A 12,434-nucleotide genomic window follows, 5' to 3' on the forward strand; every position below is an offset into this window, starting at 1 on the left:
TGAATCCAGATCTCCTTGAGTTTGAGCCTGGGTTCTCTATTCACTATGCCATGATGAATCTCATACATGGTTTTTACTATTTGTGGAACTGAATAAATATTCTTAGCTGACCAGAAGAGAATAAAATAGGGGGCAGCTGGGTAGCTCAGTGGATTGAGAGCCAGGCCTAGAGACGGGAGGTCCTAGGTTCAAATCCGGCCTCAGACACTTCCCAGCTGTGTGACCCTGGGCAAGTCACTTGACCCCCATTGCCTACCCTTACCAATCTTCCACCTATAAAGTCAATACACAGAAGTTAAGGGTTTAAAATAAAAAAAAAATACAAAAAAAAGAAGAGAATAAAATACATGCAACCTCTGAAATTGAGTAGACTCATAGAATCTCAGAGTTGGAAGTAATCTCAATGGCCACTTACTTTAAATCTGTACCTTAAACCAAAATTCCCATCTAGGCATCCAATTTTCACTTGTAGACCTTTAGTATACCGTTAGCAAATTCTTTTGAGAGGGAATTTGCTATCTCTTGAAGCAAACTATTTCATTTTTGATAGTCTGGATTATTAGAAAGTTTTATTTTCTTACATTTTGCCTAAATCTGCCTCTCTAACTTCCACCCATTGCTTACAGTACTGTCCTCTGGGGCCAGTACTTTCCCCTTTCAGGAAAAAAACAAACAAAACTCTCCACTAAATTGTCTTCAGACACTGAAAAACTACAAAGAATCATTCAAATTTTAGGATAATAAAGGATTTTGCTTTGCTTTTAAAATTTTGGCTTGAGAAAATGGAAAAAAAAAATCACTGAAAGAACTAACTACCGACTGCTGACTTTTATTATGTATGCAGACACATTTTAGCTAAATGAATTTTCTTTTGCTCTGTCAAATAATTGTTAAAAGATAGCAAACATCAGAGAAATATCGAATGCTGAAGCTGCAAAGGACACGGGTCTGGAAAAATAACTAGTAATTATTTACAACTATGTAGAGTTAATATTAGGAAGCACAACAAATATGTTCAAAGGCTTAATTTTACAATAGTTGAAGCACAACTTATTGCAGCAACTGAAAACATTTTTTTAAAACCTGCTGTCAAACAGAACTCAGACTACATTTAGCAAAGGTTAAAAAAGAGGCAATTTAATTATTACAGTGTACAGAGTGCTCTATGAAGTTATTAAAAAAGTGAAAAAAAATAGTGCATTAAATTGCTGCAGTCTTTACATTGTAAAAATAAAAGTTAACAGTAGTATGAAAAAAGCCATTCACAAAGCCAGCTGTCTGTAGTGAATAGATCAGCTAAAATGTAGTATTTGGGAAATACTTATAAAGCTGTATTTAAAAAATAAAAAACCATTTATAAAAATGAAAGCAGCATGCATATCCAAAGCTCTTTCATAACTTTCTCTTAGTTGACAAACGTTTAGGTAAAAATCAAAAGCTCAATATTTATCAGCCATTAAATTAGGTGAAATAAACTAGTGAAGCCCACTAGATCTGGTCGTTCAGAAAAGTATTTTACTAACAAAAAACTCGACTGAATTTTTCTTCAATGAAGATAGCATATTTTTTTAAATGGTCCTATAGTCACAAACAAAAGTCTTTCCCCTAAATAGGAATGAACAGCACCAGTCTTTACAAATAAGTTAATAAGAACTTTTAGTCTCTTGATATAGCAAAATAGTTGTTAATACTACAATAGTTTGCGAGCAAAAGCTAGCATTTAAATGGCTAATTATACTTATTACTTTAGGAATTTTTTTCCTATAGCTACTAAATTTGTTATACAAGGTAGAATCTTGGAATTCTAGAAAATTCTGGACTGATGCGTTTTCTGTACATTAGTTTACAATATTGTTAAAAACACTCATTAAGCATATATTTACTACATATTCTTTTTCACATTTTTGGTACAAAGTTTATTTCAGAGATTCTTTTTGTAAATGTGTATGCCAGCCTTTTTCCATATTCAGTACATCATTTTCTTCAGTTTAATGAAAAGCAAAATCAGCCTTTAATTAAAATATAAACAGAAGTATTACAGATATTAATAGTAGCATCCAAGTGATGTCTTCAACTTGAAAAAGCCAATGACATAGGCCCTGTGGCTTAGGGTTCCAAAATGTATAAATATGGTGCATTTTTGTTTATGTATAAGTTGTACAAGCACATGCACAACTTTCAACATTAGTGCAGGGCCTGATAAATAAGACACAGAAATAAATCAGTCATTTTTTAAACTGTTTCTAAGAACTTTTACTCTGTAAAATGTTTGGTCACTCAAAGCTATAAGCTTAATCACATATCAAAGAACACAGGCAATGAAGCCCATCTTACCAGAACATACAGTATTAAGCTGGACAAAATTATAAGAGGACAAAATCTAGTGGTCACTTAATTCCCTCAAAAAAGCCCAAGTAACAGAATGTTTCCATCCCATATCAGAATAAAAATGTACTGTATTAAAATCTGAATTTTTACAAGTTGTCTTTTAATCAGTGTTCTATTTACAGTGCAGAACTTCCACCAACTGCAGTAGTTTAACTTTGGCACAACACTAAGTTCCATTCCTTTTGAGTATTCAATCCTATGTTATGAGAATGTGTATATGTCCAAAAATATTCTCAGTTTCATTAAAGATTAAGCCCATTCACAGTAAATCAGATTTCTTGAATTCAAGAATTGAGTCCCCTTCACCATTGTAGGTAACTATAAAAGAAAAACATAAGACTGAAAAAGTCAAGAAAAAATGTTAGTCAAAACCATATCTGAATTTTTCTTAAAGCATTTTAGACAATAGTAACTACAGGAAAAGTTAACTAAGAGTGAATACATCTTTTATCCTTTCTGGTTATTAATGAAAGCATCTGCTACCCATGGTTTATAAAATGCATTAGACTTCAGGTGTAATTATCATAGATATAAATTGTATAAATAAGCCTTGTATACAATAAAATTTACTTATGTGAGTATAGTCTCTGATAATTTATCAGAGGATTAATTTTTAGACTTTACATGCTTTATGACATATGTATAAATGTATGTATATGTATAAATAGAGGGGGATGTTGTGGGGCATAGGGGCTTGTATACTTTTATCTGCAAGGATGAGATATAGATATGTAGGTATATAGATATGTAGATATACACAGGCATACTTTCCTTTATGCCATCTAGTAAGATTAGCCCATATTTTTACTGAGTTGCTATTTGAAACAAAATTGTGATATTCTTTTGTAAAGTGAAAAATTCTCTTATAATGTATGTTTTATGAATCCAGATTTATTTTAGAAGAAAGGTATCCCTATGTACATGGCACACAAATGCAATACAATATACATGAGTTTTCTTTTCCAAAGAAACACAGGGTTATCCTAGGAATTTTCTGAACAGAACTGGTATTATTATATTTACCATACAACATAAATACTGCCCATGCAAACTTGTTAAAGTAATATTAAAATTTACAAAAGTGCAAAGAGTTTCATGTTTTTAGTAGATTTCAACCAATTCCAAAAAAAGTACACGAGGGTGTGAGATAAAGAAATCATCACAGCAGCAATTCTGTTGATTTATTTTGGCTGCGTATGTATTTTCTCTTTTTTTAGAAATAACTGGGGTGGGCTGTTAAAAGCATTTTGTGCATCTGGATCAAAAGAAGGATAGCTTAAATATTTCTGAGACTATAAAAGGGCAAAGGAAACTTTAGGATTAATCTATCTAAGATGTTTAAGCTATGACTTACAATGGTTATGTTAGACGATTAATAGTAATTGACTTTGGTACTAATAGCAATTCAATGATCCAGGACAATTCTGTGGGACTTATGAGAAAGAATGCCACCCACATCTAAGAGAAAGAAGTGTGGGAGCAGAAATCCAGAAGACAACATATGATTTATCACTTGCTCGGTTTTTGTTTTAAAAGATTATTCTTTTACAAAAATGAATAATATGAAGGGGGCAGCTGGGCAGGTCAGTGGATTGAGAGTCAGGCCTAGAGATGGGAGGTCCTGGGTTCAAATCTGACCCCTGACACTTCCTAGCTGGGTGACCCTGAGCAAGTCACTTAACCCCCATTGCCTAGCCCTTACCACTCTTCTGCCTTGGAAGCAATACGTAGTATTGATTCTAAGGTGGAAAGTAAGAGTTTTTAAAAAATAATACTAATATGAAAATGGGTTCAAGTGATTATATATCTGTGTGTGTGTGTGTGTGTGTGTGTGTGTATAACCCAGTGGAATTGATTGTCAACTCCAGAAGAGGGAAGGAGAAATTGTGAATCATGGAAAAAAATTTAAAAATAGAAAAATTAATAGAAAAAAAGAATGCTTATGTTATGCTTTATAATCAGTAATTAAGTTTATTCTGTTTAACAAAATAGTTGCATTTTAGTTCCCATCTGTTTTCATGATTATATTATTTTTTAAAAGCTAGTAAAGGGACTAGGCAGTAATTATTGAGAGGATATTTGTGAATATGGGGATAGAAATATGAAAAGCAAGAATAAATAGATTAAAAGAAGAAAGTTATAGGTTGAAGAATGGCAGAGAATGGACTAAGTCAAGAGAGAACTATGTATGTATGTATCGTGTGCACAATACTGAAAAAAGGCCCTTTTCCCCTCCCCTTCTTCATTTTGAGAACATTACAATGTTCTCAGACAGCATAAAGCTACTTTGTGTGAATGCTCAACATAGTCCTCAGTACTAATATACTAACATATTTTATGATCGTTGTATTATTTTTTAATTGCAGTTCTATCTTGGAAATAAACAAAATGTTTCAAAACAGTAAGAAGAGAAAAACAAAACACCTAATAACCTAATATAACTATATGAATGAATATTGCCAGCAACCAGCTTTAAGAATCACCATTTCTAACATGAACTAAGTTTTCAGAGGAATTAAAACTAGATTTTAAAAAATGAAAAGTTTTACTGGGCTAGGGATATTTCATTCTATGAGGTCCTGGGACCTCAAGGAATAGGCAAATCTTCATTTTTGGAGGTAAGATGGAAAAAAAGCATTGGAGCCAAAAAGCTGATACAGGTTTCCACTCTGCCAAGTATATAGACTCCCGGGTGATTCAACACTTGTAAGCCTTGTTCTCACCTGCAATGTGGGAATAATAACAAGCCCTTTACCTCCCAGGATCTTCATAAGAAAAGTACGATGAACTGCTACACACTACATAAGTGTGAGCTATTTTTATAAGATATTTTTAGCTTTGTATTCTTGAGCACCCATTACAAGTGTTTGACCTCCAAAACACCAAGGACAAGCTATAGATAATCAACTCATCTTTAGCTTTCAAAAAGAGATCTAAAAAACAAAACAACTGCCTAATCAGACAAGAATTCTGAAATTAACTGAAATAAGGTCTCTTGGTTTTTAATTGAATAGATGACCACTCTTATTAAATGAAGCATCTTAGATTCCTAACTAAAAGGCTATATAATAAGTTCAGTGGGCAGGGGGAGCAACAGTTAGAGTTCAGTAAAATCTGAAACACAATGAGAAAAAAAATAAGCAAATACCAATTTTCACCTAGTTTCTTAAAACTGAGCAATCCTCACCCCTGTAGTTATTCTTTCCTTTGGCTATAGTTTCCCCTTCTTTTTAATTTTAATTTTTGAATTCATTCCTTAAATAGGCAAAAAGTCAAGTTTTAGTAAAGGGTGGGTTGAAAAAAAAAGGAAGAAACACGTTTTAGTAATTCTAGTTTTCTTCCAGACCCCTTCCCCAAAGAAGTGGGTAAAAATCTAAAACATTAAAATATATTTACATATAATATTCAGTGAGAAAAGAGATATATACTTTGAACCATATATGCAACTGAATGATATTGGGGACCATTAACTGTGGATAGAATATAAAATGCCTGGTCTCGGTATCACAAAAAAACATAGGCTTTTTAGCTGATTTGGGAACAAACTATTTGTTGGCCATGCTTAGTAGAATCTGACCTTTTCAGTTGATGAAGGAAAAGTAACCCTAGAAGCTATTATATCTGAAAGTCATTTAATGAAGTGACATATCAAATGTATATAGATGAAATGTGCATACACATGTAAAAAAACTTACATTTTAATCATCTGATTTAGAGAGTTTCCGCTTAACATGTCGTGGGGGTTCCCAGGTGTCACTGTCATCTGTTTCTTCATCATCCTCTTCCTGATCATCTATTATCTCATCGTCATCTTCATTTTCCTCAAATAACTCTATTCCTAACTCAGATCTTCTTTGTCTTTCTGCAAACCACTCTCTGACCTGCTCATAACCCATATGTGATTTGGCAACAAGTTCATCAAGGTCTTGCTCATTAAGAAATTTGTGCTTCATGTAATAATCCTTAAGTATTGCAGTTCCAGTTTTAAATTTTATGAGTGATGGTATACGGTCCCAGTTGTTTAGTCTTTTGCTTCCTCTAGGCCGCCCACGGGGTCTTCCCCTTCCCCTCCCCTTTGGTCTTCCTCTCCCTCTTCTCCTAAAGGAAGCCTGTCCATTCATACTATTTGAACTGGCACTTTGATAGTAATAGTACCATTTTAAATTACCATTTTTCCAAGCATATCGTGTGTCTCCAAACCAACTAACAATGTCTGTTCTAGCAAGCCCACTTTCCTCAGCCAGCTTGTCATATTCTTCTGGTGATGGCCACTGTGTCCGAACAAATGCACTTTTAAGTATATGCAACTGCTCTGGTGACTTTTTACACACTTTATTTGTGGTGGTCACTGACTTAGATGCTCCAGATTCTTCTTGAGGAGAAGCTTCTCCAGGTTCTTCTTTGGAACTGCCTGCATTGCTTTCATCTATTTCTGTTTTCTCTTCCTTTGAAGCTTTGGATTTCTTTCTCTCTGTAAACCAGACATCAATTTCTCTTCTAGTAAGTTTGGTTTGTGCTCTTAACCTGTTTAATTCTTCATCAGTAAGTATAGGATTATTGAGGAAACTTGCTTGGAGGATACGCAGCTGCTCTGAAGTTTTCTCTTTAAATTTTTGTGGAGTAAAATCAGGAAAAGAGTTTCCTGGCTGTTTAGGCTGTGGTGTGACAATTGTTGGGGATTCTGCAGTCTCATCACTAGAGTCTATAACAATAGGGGTACAAGCTTCACTGTTGAGATGGATACACTGATTACTCTTGGAATTTCTCTGGTTATACCTTGTATCACTAAACCACTTTTTGATCTCACCTTTAGTCAGGCCAGTTATTTTCATAAGCCGGATCACCTCAGAGTCATGAGGAAACTGATTTTTAAGGTAGCTAACTTTTAATTCTGCCAGCTGTTCTTTTGTCTTTTTTGCACGGATACCAAATGAATCAGGATTCACTAATGCAGTTTCATGCTTGATTAATTGAGGAGCTGGAGCTGGAGCTGGTGTTGGAGCTGGGGCTGGCACGGGTACTGGTGCTGGTGCTGGTGCTGGTGTTGGAGCTGGAGCTGGAGCTGGAGTTGGGGCTGGGGCTGGGGCTGGGGCTGGGGCTGGAGCTGGAGCTGGGGCTGGAGCTGGAGTTGCAGCTACTGGCTTTGTTTCTGCAGTAGGCTGAGCACTGTGCACCTGACTTTTCTGCATATGAGTTTGATTTTGAACCCCTGCAACTGTCAAAGCTATAGGTGTCGTTACTGGCAATTGATTAGTGCCAGCTACTTGGGTAAGGACCAGACCTGGCTGGCCAACTATTTGGCATGTCTGTAAAATGGAAGGTAAACCATTACTAGCTGCTGAAATGTGTGTAGGAATCACTGTTATGGTTTGTGGTACAGTATGTACTGTGCCATTGAATTGTTTTCTCCTTGCCTCCTCTACTTCTTCTGGAGTCCAACTAACACCATGTTTCAGGCGTTGGGCTGAAAACCATATTTTGATCTGTTCCTCTGTATATTTTGCTTGAGCAGATAGAACTGTAATTTCAGACACTGTTGGATAAGGGAATTTGTTGTAGGTGTTGAGCAAAAGGGGATTGTTGTCCAAAGCAGCATTATAGGTGGGAATGCTGTTAAGAGGGATTAAAACTTTAGGAATCAAGTTAGAATTCTGCTGAGCCGATACAGCTGCTGTTATCACCTGTGCTAACCCAGGTTGAAGAACTGTTGCTGGGGAAACTACAGTGTTTGTAGTATTTGGATGTATACTATTTACAATAGAAGTACTTGTATTAGATTCAGATGCTGATGAAGTTGGATTTTTAACTACTTCTTCATGACCTGATTTAGTTTCATTCTCTTTTTCTTCTGGAATGTCTTCAGAGTTATGGAAAACTGCAATCCGTTTATTCTCTACTTTATTTTTCATCATTTTCATTATAGGAGTTTTGCTGATAGAAATCCCCGATGAGGGAGTTTCTATAGATTCTATCTGATCTGAATTCTCTTCTTTAACAAAACTACCATCAAAAGTCAGATCATTAATTGTTTGCTCAAAGATTGTCTGATTATTTCGTTTCACCATAGTTAGCTTAAAATTTTCTTCTCCAGGATGATATTTCAAATTATGTTCAGAAAGAGCATCATATCTTTTGGTAAGAAAATTGCATTCAACACAAACATAGGATGAATTTAACACTACATTGGGATGCTCTGAATCTACATGAAAGGTAAACATATTAAGATCTGGAGTTTGAAAAGTACAATATTTACATTCATAGCCACCTTCAACTTTTTTATTTTGTTGATTGTCAGAATCTACAAGCTCTTGAACATCTTCATCACTTGAGATACTTTCTGCTGCTGCATTTTCTATTGGTGTAAGTACAGGGGGACCTTCATCCAAGTCTGATATCAATTCTAGGTCCGGATCCTGTTCACTGGCAAGGACCATGCAAGGGGTTGTTGATTTTCTTTTGCTTGCCATTCTATTTTTGTGGGGAAAATCACAACTGTGATTAGAAAGTAATGAAGATCAAACTCCTTCAGTTATCTTCATTGGAAAGAAATGGCTTTTGGTCCTGCGAGTCCATCCCATCTGCAGCTTTTTCATAGTGCAATCAAGAGAAGAGCTTATAGTTGGTAGTTGCAAAGCTGAAATGCTGAAACTTTTGAAGCAAACATCCAATCACCTATATCAAAAAAACAAGTTTTACAGTAAATGAGAATGACTTTTTAAATGAAATACAGTAACACTATAGAAATCATCTATAAAACACAAAAATCAGAAATTATCATATTCATAATAGCTGATAATTATATATAGTACTTTAAGGTTTGCAAAGTGATACACACATGAACTTATATATTCAAACTTTAAGAAAATTAATTAGGCAAAATGATTACCCCAAAGTTTATACAATGCATTAAAGCTAATGTACTTTCTTCATGAGAGAATTCCTTGGGCCCTCATTCAGAATACATTTATCAAACTTGCCAGAATTTTGTAAAAATTAGAGTAACCTGTCTTCCTAGACCAAACAATAGTTAAAAAAATAGCCAGGCACACACACATAGAAAAGAAACTATACTTGACTGTGAGACAAAAAGAGTAAAAAAAAAAAAAAAGGAAAAAGGAAAAACTAGACAACTCAGACAGCAGAATCTAAGACCATTAAACATAAGGACAAATTGTTCCTCCATACTTTAAAAGGTTCTAAAACAGATCACAGCAGGAAACAAAGATGTTTATAATGACCATGCTGAAGATTTCACCCCCAATAATGCTGAATACCCTACTATAAGAAGAACAATGATGAGCTAAAGAACATCCAGATGGGCTTTGAGTCTTAGTTACATAGGGACTGGTTGAGGGAACCAGGGGTGTTTAGCCTGGGGAAGAAAAGGCTCAGTGACAGTACGAGAATAATTGCTATCATCTATATAGTGCTTTCTATGCGTTAGGTATCATATAAAGGTATCTACAAATACCTGAAGGGCTGTGCTGTGGAAGATGGGTTAGATTTGTTCTGCTTGGCAGAGTCAGAGCCAAGAGGTAGAAGTTGCAAAGAAGCAAATTTTGGTTTAACATCAGGTATCAGGTTTACAAATAATTAGAGATGTCCAGAAATAGAATGGGTTTACTCTAGACGCAATGGATATTGCTCATTGGATAAGCTTCAAACAAAAGTTAAATGAGCATATGTCAGAACATTATAGTAGGGATTCTTTGTTTGGCCAACATTGTTTCCAACAACAAAATTCTGTGAATCTGTGAAACCCTTTTTAAGGACCACCTCATTTCCTAGTTAGGGCTCCATACCTCTCAATATCTTTGCTTACAGATCATTACCTTAGCCAAGAGATATCTGTTGACAGGAAAGGTAAATTAGGACATGGGGAAAAAATGGGGAAAATTCAGTCAGTCAAGAATTGGATTAAGTGCCAACTATGGGCCAGGCACTGTGCCAAACTCCTGAGATATAAAGAAAGGCAAAAAAAGTCCCCACTCCCAAGGGGCTTCCAGTCCAACGGGGAGATAATATGTAGATAAATATGTACAAATATGCAGGATAAAAAAGAAATAATCAACAGAAGGAAGGAACTAGACCAAAGGAGGGCTGGGAAAAGCTTCTTGTACAAAGTAGACTTTTAGCTAAGACTTAAAAGAAACCAGGGAAGCCATGAGACAGAGATAAAGCAGATTCTAGGCATGAAGGATAATCAGAAAAAAAGCCCAGAGCCAAGAGATGGAGTGTCTTGTTTGTAGAACAGCAAAAAGGTCAATGCCACTGGATTTGTACATTGAAAGGTGAATGGGAGAGGGTAGGTCAAGGTGTAAAAAGACTGGAAAGGTAGGGAGGGCTAATCTATGAAGAGTCTTGTACTCCAAACACAAATCAATAATGAAAGATTTGGGGAGAAAGCAAGCCTACTAAATTATTTATATGAGAATTTAAGTGTTAGAAGATATGTAGTCCTATTATTGTGGGCCATTTGCTGAAATCATGGAAAATGGGAATATTTTCATCAGTGAATTTTTAGTTATACTTTTAGTCATTATAATGAGTTATAACATACATTATTAAGATAACTCAAAAATGTGAAATAAAAGTATGTATTACAGAAGACATTTTACTAAAAGCTGATGCAATGGAGAATACTCAAGGAAGGCTCTGATTAACCTAATCAGCTTGTGAGACCATAGAACACGAACCCTTATCAAAAGAACTTCTGAAGAAGCTAGAGATGCATTGTAACCATTTGCTAAGAGATATGCTCTCTAATCCCTTGCTAAGAAGTGAAAAGATGTTTCTGGTTGGTTCCCAGTGACTGGAGTTGCCTCTTTTGATTGGAAGACTGAGGTCCATGAAACCGGACTCTTGTTGGAGGAACCATCCTTATGGTTTATATTGAGGGAGCTGTCTAGCCCTTTTTTTCCCCCTTGAACTTCTAGATAGAGTATAGCAAGAGGGCAGAGTTTTCTCCCATCTTCTCCTACTTCCTAAAACTGATATCCTTAGACCTACAGGACCTGGATGCCTTCTTCAGCCTGCTTCCTCGTCTGAGCACAGGACAGAAAAACTAACAATCATGATAACAGATTTTTCCAGTCTTGGGGCTACCTCATGGGGAAAACCTGAATTAGAAAGTCCTAATCCTGTGAGTTTGAGAGGGATGGTTCAGGTTGCCAAGAGGAAGATTTCCTTAACAGAGCCCTTCTCGTAGGAAAAGCAGATTGTTAGCAGGAGGATACTATAGCAGAAGAATTAAAGTGGGGCTACAGCCATGGAGAGAATCTGACCTCTGCAGTCAGGCCTCCAAGACTGAACTTGGTACATATGAGTCTTCCTTGGGAAAGGCCCTAATTCACAAGGCACATTATTATATCTACTAATACAGAGAAAATAGTATTGTTTGCTTCTAGAGTCAAAAGTGGGCAAATCCCTTCAGTTGAGTAGGCCCAAATATCCCCTACTATAGAATATAGTCTTTCTTTCTTTCTTTCTTTCTTTCTTTCTTTCTTTCTTTCTTTCTTTCTTTCTTTCTTTCTTTCTTTCTTTCTTTCTTTCTTTCTTTCTTTCTTTCAACTCTTACCTTTCTCATTAGAATCAATATTATGTATTGATTCCAAGACGGAAGACTGGTAAGGGCTAAGCAAAGGGGGTTAGTGACTTGCCCAGGATCACACAGCTAGGAAATATCTGAGGTCATATTTGAACCTAGGACCTCCCTTCTACAGGCCTGGTTCTCAATCCACTGAGCTATCCAGCTGCCCCCAATAGTATTTCTTTTGACTAGTTTGTGGCTTATCATGACTGAGATAGCCAATTAGCTTATAATAATGCTCTGAATTTGACCAGCTTCCAGGAAAGCCTGGAAATTATAAAATTCCTAGCAATCCCTAAGATTATAAATTCCTTACAAGCAGGTAACATGTTTCTTCTTTATGTCTTCTAAGAATTTAACATTTAATCTTACACATTATAAGCATTTAATAAATATTGTGTGGAATGAGTATGTTAAGAACATATGAAAATAGGATGACTTAGGAGGAAAATAAATA

At 35.6% G+C, this 12,434-nt stretch overlaps 1 protein-coding gene across 2 annotated transcripts; it reads right to left on the reverse strand.

Moving 5' to 3' along the window:
• Nucleotides 1-825: 825 nt before the first annotated feature.
• ZHX1 (zinc fingers and homeoboxes 1) lies at nt 826-8,962 on the reverse strand. 2 transcript variants are annotated; one of them, XM_044668993.1, is made up of 2 exons: nt 6,084-8,962; nt 826-2,706 (listed from the first exon to the last, which is right to left on the reverse strand). In XM_044668993.1, exon 1 carries the CDS (start codon nt 8,853-8,855, stop codon nt 6,087-6,089), a length of 2,769 nt encoding a protein of 922 aa, XP_044524928.1. In that variant the 5' UTR covers nt 8,856-8,962; the 3' UTR covers nt 826-2,706; nt 6,084-6,086. The 2 variants fall into 2 exon arrangements, with proteins under 2 accessions (XP_044524928.1, XP_044524923.1); XM_044668988.1 differs by having other exon boundaries at nt 826-2,727.
• Between the last annotated feature and the right edge of the window lie 3,472 nt (nt 8,963-12,434).

This window comes from Gracilinanus agilis, chromosome 1 (assembly GCF_016433145.1).
Source record: "Gracilinanus agilis isolate LMUSP501 chromosome 1, AgileGrace, whole genome shotgun sequence".
In the NCBI taxonomy this organism is placed as follows: domain Eukaryota; kingdom Metazoa; phylum Chordata; class Mammalia; order Didelphimorphia; family Didelphidae; genus Gracilinanus; species Gracilinanus agilis.

What these genes read in the sequence shown, in the direction of transcription:
- ZHX1 (XM_044668993.1), bottom strand. Translation starts at nt 8,855, where the DNA reads ATGGCAAGCAAAAGAAAATCAACAACCCCTTGCATGGTCCTTGCCAGT.